Raw genomic sequence first — 10554 nt, forward strand, 5'->3', positions numbered from 1 at the left:
TAAATGTATTATATTTATATTAAAAGGTGCTTTAATTAATACTTACGTTCATATTTTTATGTCTCAATTTATTTTAAGAAACTAAATAAAAGAAAAGACAGTCTTTGTTTGTTATCTTTTGTGTCTTCAAGCTTAATGTGAGGTTACTGGAAAGCCCCTTCTTTTTTGAATGGATGAAAAAAATCACTCCTTTTCAGTGGGCAAGCACTAGTAAGTGGGAGTGTTAAAATGACCTACTGGAGGTGGGTGGGTGCTCAGTGACTAAGCCCAGGGGACCACATAAATACTGCCTTCAGGGCACCAAAGAAGACAGACAGATCAGGAGAAGAAGAAACAACAACATTTCTTGTACTTCATCTCCCCTTTTTTAAGTTTAGAGTCTGTTTTCTTATCAAATTTTACTTTGATCTGTGACTTGAAGCACTAATCATGAGACTTAGAGTTCTGGCGTTTCTGGTTCTTGGAACCTGTTCTTTAAGAGCCTGGTGTGTGCCACTCAAATCTGTGTATGTGACGTTCCCTGGAGATGTGATCAAGAACATGACAGACACACAGCTGGCAGATGTGAGTATATCAAGTTTTAGTTCATGTGTTGTTGTTTTTTGGATATCTTCTCTCAGCCATCTACTTTTGAAATAGTACATTGCAGTTGATTTTATTTTTCTATATGAATTCCTCTCCTGTCTAAATATTTGACTCCAGGAGTACCTGAAGCGTTATGGCTACGTAGATGTTATACAGAAGAGTGGACTGCAGGCAGTCATGTCCACTTCTAAAGCACTGAAGGAGCTCCAGAGGCAGCTTGGGCTGGAGGAGACGGGCTCGCTTGACCAGCCCACGGTTGATGCCATGAAGCAGCCTCGCTGTGGGGTCCCAGACATCCGCAACTATCAAACTTTCGATGGAGACCTGAAGTGGGATCACAATGATGTTACATACAGGTGGGATATCATCTACACCATCGACACCTTAACTATTGATCGACACATCTCATAGGTTTGTAATGAACACACTATAATCCATTGTGTTGTTTTGGTATGCAGGATTTTGAACTACTCACCTGACATGGAAGCCTCTTTGATCGATGACGCCTTTGCCAGAGCTTTCAAAGTCTGGAGTGATGTTACCCCTCTGACGTTCACGCGCCTCTATGACGGCACTGCTGACATCATGGTCTCCTTTGGGAAAGCAGGTGAGGTGGTTTTTGTAATAGATTCAAGTTTTAAGATGTACCACTGTTTGAATGAGTTTGATTGAGCTGTTGTTTTTGTTTCAGATCACGGCGATCCCTACCCTTTTGACGGGAAAGATGGGCTGCTGGCTCACGCCTATCCTCCAGGTGAGGGAGTGCAGGGGGATGCCCATTTTGATGATGATGAATACTGGACACTTGGCTCTGGACCAGGTGAGAGTGATTCTTCATTCATATTTCAGTACACCCCATTTTCACTGTATGTATACAGTAAGTAGTTTAAACACCATGTAGCATCATACTCTCTAACAGTTGCATAAGATCTATAGTGTAACAGTAGCTCCCTCAAAAGTTTTGAGTGTATAGTATTTTTTTCACATGTAGTATAAATGAGTCCTTAGATAATAAATGTATAGCTTTGTTTTTAAACTGGGGTCCTGCGGTAATATTTTAAATAGTATTTGCTTTGTGTTCCATCCAGTAACAATAAGAAAGACAATTAATTCAATTTGGAAACATATTGTCTTTATAATATCACACTTAATATTTTTCATAAATAATGCAATGAGTTCTTATATATTAAAAAAACGTATACCTCAGGTCAGGTCAACATGTTTACCCCTGTATACCCTGTCTTAAAATTTGTGGAGAAGACAATGACATTGATGTGTCTCCTTCAGCGATTCAAACCCGCTATGGAAATGCAGAGGGTGCAATGTGTCACTTCCCCTTCCTGTTTGAGGGAACATCTTACTCCACCTGCACCACAGAGGGGCGCACAGATGGTCTCCCCTGGTGTGCAACCACCGCAGACTACGACAAGGACAAGAAATTTGGCTTCTGCCCCAGTGAGCGTAAGTGTTCCAGTCATGATTTTATGGGGCTTTAATTCCAAAATAGACATTTAAACTGACTCCTTTGGCCTTAATATGTGGAATTAATATCACAATATTTCAACAACCACAAGTATTTATTATTATGAGCACGGCTAACATTCTGTCTCTGTTTTCCCCCAGTTCTCTTCACATTTGACGGGAACAGCAATGAAGCGCCGTGTGTTTTCCCCTTCGTGTTTCTGGGGGTAAAATATGACACATGCACCAGAGATGGACGAACTGATGGGTATCGCTGGTGTGCCACTACAGCTAACTTTGACACTGATAAGCAGTATGGATTCTGCCCTAACAGAGGTAAGCAGCTCTCGTACCTTCAGACTGAACCCTGAAACTTTAATGAAGTAAGATATATACATATATTAATATGTTATAATATAATATTTCCCCTTACAGATACAGCCGTGATTGGTGGAAATTCAGAAGGTGAGCCATGCCAGTTTCCTTTCACCTTCCTTGGAAACGAATACTCTTCTTGCACCAGTGAAGGCCGTAGTGATGGAAAACTCTGGTGTGCAACTACCAGCAATTATGACACAGATCAAAAATGGGGATTTTGCCCTGATAGGGGTAAGTGATAATCATCTCCTTCAGACACTATAAAAATATGAAAGTGAGACATTGGCTAACATGTCTTTTCTCTCACAGGATACAGTCTGTTTCTGGTGGCTGCTCATGAGTTTGGACATGCACTTGGTTTGGACCACTCCAAAATCAAAGACGCTCTGATGTATCCCATGTACAGATACATAGAGGATTTCTCTCTGCATCGTGATGATATCGAGGGCATTCAGTATCTTTATGGTATTTATCCAATTAAACCATCCATCACTTACTGATTGTTAGCATTACTATGCATTTTCTTATTCAAAATTCAAGATTTTTGATGTTGAAACCCCAAGAGTCTTGTAGAGTTCTGGTCTTATAGCTATATTATTTCATTGTTTCTTTTCAGGACCTAAAACTGGCCCTACTTCCACTCCTCCAGAACCACAGTTCACCACTTCCTCTCTGATTTTGCCAACTAAATCCACTGTTTCTACCACAACTCATGTAGACCCTTCACAGGATGTCTGCCAAATCAAGGAATTTGATAGCATCACTGAAATCCAGAAAGAGCTTCATTTCTTCAAGGATAGGTATGAGCTATAATTCTACATAATTAGCGATATGAACTAACAAACTTAACTTAGAAAACAAACTTTATTATGCCTAATTCTCACTTACATGTTTCTAAATTCTCTCTTAAAGGCACTACTGGAAGATCTCAAAAAAAGGAGAACGCGAAGGTCCTTTCTTGATATCTGAGAAATGGCCTGCCCTGCCAGCCGTCATTAACACTGCCTTTGAGGACCAGCTCACAAAAAAGATCTACTTCTTTGCAGGTACTTATTTACCAGGTTGAGATATTTCGATATTATTGACAAACATGTTCAAATTTAGATATATATAACTGTTTTTTCAACTGTATCTAATGCACACAGAAAAACAGTTCTGGGTTTATACTGGAAATGAGGTGTTTGGACCACGTAAAATCGAGAAGCTCGGCCTGCCAAGCAACTTGAACAGAGTGGAGGGAGCTATGCAGAGAGGAAAAGGCAAGGTGCTCCTGTTTAATGGGGAGAACTTCTGGAGGTAAGTGAACTTTGCTTCAGGACTGTAACGTGTAAGAGCTCATCAGAAAGTGTAAAGCTCTGTAATTGTAGTTTTTCCACAGTATTCTTATCTCTTATTTATTGTCATAGACTCGATTCAAAGGCTCAGATGATAGACAGAGGATACCCTCAATTCACTGACTCAGTTTTTGGTGGAGTTCCCATTGATTCACATGATGTGTTCCTCTATAAGGGTGAGATTATGTTCAAATGAATAGTCTAAAATAGTTAATAAGGTCGGATTAACTACTCTGATTTATCTGATCAAGCAAATGACACTTGTTTCTGCTCTTCTTCAATATTTTTCAGGATTCTTTTACTTCTGCCGGGAGAATTTCTACTGGAGAATGAATGCCAGAAAGCAGGTTGACCGAGTCGGTTATGTGAAGTACGACCTCCTAAAATGCTAAGATGTGCAGTCACTGTGCACAGTGAAAACGTCCAACATCCTAACCTGATGACAGAGCCCTTTTTAATAGGGAAACCATTTCTCTTCAGTGTAAAATGTAGTAAGGAAGACACAGACAGAATGTATTAAATTTAAAGTCTCTGTTATGGAGATTTTGACTTTAACTGTTACAGGAAAATAACTGATTTAACACTGAAATGATCATAGGTACATGAAACAGGATGTTATGCATATTTGTCTGTCAGCTTTAACATGGTCTTATAATTTATTTTCCGCTTACGCTATAACTGCTTTGTTCATGACGAGTTTCTTAACAGCACATTCAGAGAAACTAATCTTGTTCTATAAAGCTACAATGAGACACTGCCAGTCTAATTCTAGGAATTAAGTTTGTTTTTGTAAATATATGAGTGGAGTCACCTCAGGGAAAATTGTAGCGTAAATGCATTTGTTATCAAAGCATCCATTCTCTGTGTTGACCCCAATCGTATGGTTTTCAAAGCAAAGGTTTATTTTTAGCCTTAGAGCTAATATTGAGATGTTATTAAGTCCAGATTTTGGCGTATTGTGAAATCATTTGCCTTGTGTAAATGATATATTATAATATTATTAATTTAATGTTCCACATTCCACTTATTTATATTTTTATGTTTGTTGCATTGTTTATGATTACTCAATAAATGTGTAAACAAGACCATTCAGTCCTTGTGCAACTGCTCTATCATTATATCTAGGCAAAGAATCATATTTGAAAATACAGCAAAATACTGAATTTGTTCTATATAACAAGTTTACACAAAAATACAAATCGGTTTGAAATGCTATTTAATATTCAAAATCTAATCACTGCAGACTATTTTAAACGGTTGTCACACAAATATTTGACATTTAGCAGCTAGTTAATATTGAAAGATTTCAAGTGTCATATTTGTATGTGTGCAGTAGCCATTAATGTACACATATGACACAACCACACACACATTTTATTACAACAGTTATCATTTTGATACAAATACAATTTAAATTGAAATACAATCACTTTTTTATGACAGTTTGGACAATTTTGTGTCATATTTGATACATAACTGACATAGGAATACTGACACAAAGCTGTCCACTGTCCACTGACATTTTAACGCTGCTACATGATTTACAAAAACTCGCCTGATTTTCATAAATTCCCCTCATGAGAAAATGCTAAAACTTAAAGCGCAGGACTAACTTTACAAATAAAATCTTTTTTTTTTTTAAAGGTCAAAATAGTAGTTTTCGCAGAATGACAGCACATGCAGTGGGGAACACGTCTCATTTATATCCGCGGCACAGATTTAACAGAATGTAAATTGACTCCTTTATAACATATGACCCCCCTCACATTCAATCTGTGAAAAAAAAAATATATATTTTGGCGTTATCAACAAATTATAAATGAGAATCTTAGGATAAACAACTGGCGTCATATTAATCCGCGAGACACTCGGTGGTTTCATCCTCTGAGAGCAATAGTCCTCCGGTTCGCACCATTATTTGACAAAACACTTAAAAGATGAAGCGAGATGGTCGATATTCATGTTCTGTAAATAAAACATCATTTATAAAATAAATCGAGATACATTATAAAACAGATTAAGGGTTTCTCCCTTTCGTCTGTTCCCCCTGACGCATAAATGAGTTCCGGCCAGCTTTGAGGACAGGAAGCGGGGAGACGCTGATGGCGCCCGACTAGAAACAAGACCAACTATTCGCTTTCAAATATCTATTTTATTTCGCCTCATTCGCGTGCGTAAAGAGCGAAACAGTCGTCCATTCAAGGTAAGAAAAAATCCTAGCTCAAAATAATGGTGTAAAATTGTGTACAAATACAGTTTCTTCCCTGATGGGCAAGAGAAAAACATTCGGGCGAACTGGCTTTCCCTGCTCGCGCAGGCCCTCGAGGTCCCCGAGCGGTTCTTCATATCGCCTGAGCGGAAAAAAATAAACTCGGAGCGGCGGGAGGGAAAATGGCGCTGCGCGAGCAGGCAGGACGAAGGGCAGCACAAACGATCAAAGAGCAGTCGCAGTCCGTGAGAGGACTCGCGTGTTATTAGCATCTGATATAGTGACATTTTCTTCATTAAATTGTTGGTGTACTCAGCATCAGAACGTGTCATGTTGAGCAAAGAAAGTCTGAGTCAAAAGAAAGACTTAATGTCCCAACCACAGCTGGACGGGTGTTCTGGTGGGGAGGGACTGATATCAGTTGAGAACATGTGAGAAATCAAACATTTTAGATGATTTTTTTTCTGTTATTTGAGTGCATTTAATGCGGGGACCACGCTGGCTTGTGGTTTTGCTGCTAAGCTTATAACGTGCTTGAGTGACCTAGAAAGGTGCCATCACAAGACAACTGTATTCATCCCCTAGTGGAATTTGACACTACAGCAGTAGACATACATCACAGAGTATGAAATAATAATGAATACAGTACAACACAAAATATAAAGAAGAAATGCAATAAATAATTTGGAAAATTCTAGTTTATTTAGACATCTGGTTGTACAACTTGATTGCAACAAGGCTCTTGAGCAAATTCTGCAGAAAATACACGGGTGGATCTATACTTCTGTGAATGAATGAAAAATACACCATGAATTTGTGCAAACGTTATAGTTTGCAGTGGTTCATACAGATCCACACGTTCACAATGGAGCGGTTCATAGAATGCTATTTTGAACTTGGACTCAAGTATGAAGAAATACAGTCAGTGCTTGTTCAAGGCATCGTTGTGGGACATTCTGAAACGCTTAATGAGGGTTAAAACAGAGAGACTGGAGGACCAAATTCTGTACACACCTTATTAATAAAGCATACTGTTTACAGACAAACAGAATAGCCCAGAATATGAACGCAACGCGCTAAATTGGTCGTTAGCGCTTTATCCCCCATAGAAAAAAAAAACCGCTTAACGTGATATAAAAAGGCCAAATTCGGTATACAGTTTATTAATAAAATATACTACATACAGGAAAGCAGATAAGGCCTGAATATGAATGGAAATGCCTTTATACAGAAAACGCTTAACGTGGCTTAAAGGCACAATATGTAAGATTTTGTTATTAAAATATCCAAAAACCATATATTTTGCTGACTTGTGTACTTACATTATCTAAAATGTTTCGAAGAATGTTTAAATCCAGAGAAATAAGCAATTTTAACTAGTGACACGGACCGTGTTCATAGTGTCATTGTGTCGCCTGCCAATGACGTCATAATCCCTCGATTTCCGGTTTTGTTTTGTAGAAAACATGGAAACACCAAAGACGCTTTAATATGTTGTGCGTTTTAATAGACCGGTGACAACCGCACAGAGTAGCATTATAACAGAACTTTCAAATGTATCTAGTATGATAAAACAGCGCTGCTTTTTTCCCACATAAGCACGACCGGAAGGGGGGGGCGTCTTCAAGATGGCGTCGGTGTAGGTCGTGTTTTCTTTGCTCTTATTTGAATTTTGTGCAAAACTTGATTTTTCTTCCTCCCCGAAGACTAACTTTGTTTTCATGCGTTGATTTTATACAATTTATGCTCTCCATATTTATTGTACTGCGATTAGTGAGTTTGTATATATTTTTGCGAGCTTTTTCCTCTTTTCGACAACGACTATTCACTGGATAGGCTACAGCACGTGTTTGGATTCTAGAATTGCGGTGTGGCGTCATGATGGAGGTGGATGACATCTCGAAGTCTGAGAGTGTTAAACGTATGCATACTTATGCCAAATCTGCTAATGTTGTGGACTCACTGGATACGTGCTTTCCCGAGTCTCCCGGAGCAAGCCCTTTGCCGAAAATGCGGCGCCCAGCCTCAGATCCTTCAAATGCGGTCCTGCTTGAAGCTATAGAGAGACTAGGTAAGAAGCAAGATGACTTCATGGAGAAACTTTTGGAGATCGAGAAATCTGTCGCGTCCAATTCCATCCTCATCTCTGACCTTGCTACGAGGGTCGACGTTGTTGCTAAAAAGTCAGAAGATACAGCTGCTAAATCTGATAAAATGGACTCTCAGATGTCTACGTTGGCTGCAGAAAACAAACGCTTATGTGATAACGTGGATGAGCTGGACGCCTATAAGAGACGATGGAATCTAAGGATCTTGGGTGTTCCGGAGGTCGACGGGGAGAATGTCAAAATGATCATAATGGACATTTTTCTTCAGCTGTCCCCAAGTTTAGCGGATGTTCTGCAAACTTCGATTGATGTTGCGCACAGGCTTGGCCCTAAATTGGGCAATGCACGCCCTCGCACGATAATTGTACAGTTCCTCTCGCGGTCTCACCGTGATCGTGTTTGGGCTGACGCAAAAAAATCTGAAGTGATCAAACAGAAAAAAATTAGGATAACAGAGGACCTGACCCAGAGAACGAAGGAAGCCCGGAACAAACTGTGGCCGTTGGTGGAGAAAGCCCGAAAAGAGGGTCGTCGAGCTGGTTTAAGGGCCCATTTGCCATCGTTGATGGAAAGAAGATTTGTGCGGATGATAACTGACTTCTAATGGACATTAGAGGTTAAGTGCCCAGTTATGGTCATTGCCATCTTCACTGCAAAAATTTTAACTGGCAAAATAATTGTACGGAAACTGACAAGAAGTTGATAAAAACGCAGTACTGTTGTTGTTAAGGTAAGCAGAGGGCAGATTGAAATAATAGTTTGCGCTGTTAAAGAGGGGTTTGAATAAGTTTCAAGTTTTGCACTTTATTGTACCTTGTATTACATTTCATATTCTTTGTTATTAGTGTAGCATTTAAAAGTTCTCTTGTTCTCTTATTGTTCTTATGTCAGTTAAACTCTCTTGTTTTTCTCTTAATGTGCGGGGGATTCGTGACTTATCTAAACGCAAAGCTTTATTTTTATTTTGTATGTCACAGAAAAGAGATTTTTATTTTCTTCAAGAAACACATTCTTCTTTCAAAGATTAAACTTTTTGGCGTAATCAATGGGGAGGTAATATTTTATTTTGTCACGGTACTAACCGATCCGCTGGAGTTCTGATTTTGTTTGATCGTAATTTTAGCGGCTCTATTCTTCAGTCCTTTTCTTCTTCTGAGGGCAGATGGATTATTGTTGTTATTCTTTTGGGAGATTTCTTGTTTATGCCTGAATGCTGACCCTAATTTGTTATGGTTTTATATTCCTAAACAGATCTTTGATAAATGTGGAGGTTTAAATTTTTCGTTAGCTTGTGATTTTAGTTGCAATAAACTCCCAGTTAAGCGCGCTAATTTTCATAAGCGAGCTCTGGATGCTTGTAAGCTTGCCTTCTGTCACAGTTTTTCCCCTCATAGATGTATTCTATGGAATAATCAGAATGTGCTGCGTGGAAAAAAATCTGTCTTTATGAAAAACTGGTTTGACAAAGGTGTAATTTTTGTTTTAGATTTGTTAAAAAAGGATGGTAACTTCTATTCCTATTCTGAATTTTCAGAAATCTTTGAAGTGGATACCTCACCTAGAGTGTATGAATGGGTTATTAATTCTATTTCACCTAAACTGTTACATTCGGTTAGGGCAAGTTGTTACAGATCTTCAAAATGTGAAATGCCAAAAATTTGTATTGGAGGTCTGGAGCTTTCTAATGTTAAATGTAACAATTTCTGGATTAGAAAAATCCTTATTAAGAAGTTTAGCTGTCATCCTAAAGCATTTTATAAGTGGAAAATAAATTACCCTTTTCTTTCTACTATTAAAATATGGGCCGGTATTAACAAGTTTCTGTTACCTAACAAGATGAAAGAACTTTACTATAAGATTCTTCATATGTATTTTGAATGCAAGGATTTTTGGAAAGAAATATCTTGGCTTGTTTTCTCAGCTTACAACAAACTTTTTAGTCTTTTTAGTTTTAATGCACTATTTTTAATTTGGGAATCAGGATCAAAGGAGCTGGATGATATCTTAAAACTGTTAACTCTTTGTGGCCTATTTCATCTTCACAAATGTAAAGTTACTGAGTGTATGCCCAATTTTAGGATTTTTTGTATTGATTTGAAATTATTTTATGAATCTCTCTGCTCTTCACTTAACAAGAAAGCTGTTAAAACTACTGTATTGATGGAAAAAATATTGACTTTAATGTAAACCTCCTGTGTATTCTTTGAAGTTGACATTTTATATGTAATTTTCCATTTACGTTATTTTTTATTTTAATTTATGATTTATTTATAAAAAGGAAAGAAAAGATGTTTCATTTTTAATTTTTGTTTTTGTTCTTTATATTTCATTTTTATTATTCTTTATATATTTGTTTTGTATTCTGGTTGTGTATGTAATTTATTGCTATGACTGTATCCCCTGTGAATGTTATATCTTCAATAAAAAAAAATAATAATAAAAAAAAAAAAGGAATCACAAGAAAAAACTCAAAAAAAAA

The 10554-nt window shown here is 37.7% G+C and overlaps 2 protein-coding genes across 2 annotated transcripts in view; both read left to right on the plus strand.

Annotated features, from left to right (window-relative positions):
* Positions 1 to 327: 327 nt before the first annotated feature.
* LOC107678941 (matrix metalloproteinase-9-like) lies at positions 328 to 4843 on the plus strand. The gene is made up of 13 exons (XM_016474344.1): positions 328 to 564; positions 703 to 941; positions 1044 to 1192; positions 1277 to 1405; positions 1873 to 2046; positions 2209 to 2382; positions 2482 to 2655; positions 2734 to 2889; positions 3041 to 3224; positions 3337 to 3470; positions 3570 to 3720; positions 3831 to 3934; positions 4050 to 4843. Exons 1-13 carry the CDS (start codon positions 430 to 432, stop codon positions 4148 to 4150), a joined length of 2004 nt encoding a protein of 667 aa, XP_016329830.1. The 5' UTR covers positions 328 to 429; the 3' UTR covers positions 4151 to 4843.
* A 428-nt stretch (positions 4844 to 5271) lies between these two features.
* LOC107678953 (zinc finger protein 335-like) overlaps positions 5272 to 10554 on the plus strand; it is a 27478-nt gene continuing 22195 nt past the window's right edge. Inside the window, 1 exon segment of the mRNA XM_016474354.1 lies at positions 5272 to 5961. The gene's annotated coding sequence lies outside the window, so the exon portion shown is untranslated.

This window comes from Sinocyclocheilus anshuiensis, unplaced genomic scaffold, assembly GCF_001515605.1.
Source record: "Sinocyclocheilus anshuiensis isolate Anshui unplaced genomic scaffold, SAMN03320099.WGS_v1.1 scaffold13, whole genome shotgun sequence".
In the NCBI taxonomy this organism is placed as follows: domain Eukaryota; kingdom Metazoa; phylum Chordata; class Actinopteri; order Cypriniformes; family Cyprinidae; genus Sinocyclocheilus; species Sinocyclocheilus anshuiensis.

Excerpts from the sequence above, each read along its gene's own strand:
- LOC107678941 (XM_016474344.1), top strand. The coding sequence starts at position 430 with ATGAGACTTAGAGTTCTGGCGTTTCTGGTTCTTGGAACCTGTTCTTTA. Across the intron at positions 2,656-2,733 it reads GGGATTTTGCCCTGATAGGG|GATACAGTCTGTTTCTGGTG; the intron begins GTAAGTGATAAT and ends TTTCTCTCACAG. Across the intron at positions 2,890-3,040 it reads GGGCATTCAGTATCTTTATG|GACCTAAAACTGGCCCTACT; the intron begins GTATTTATCCAA and ends GTTTCTTTTCAG.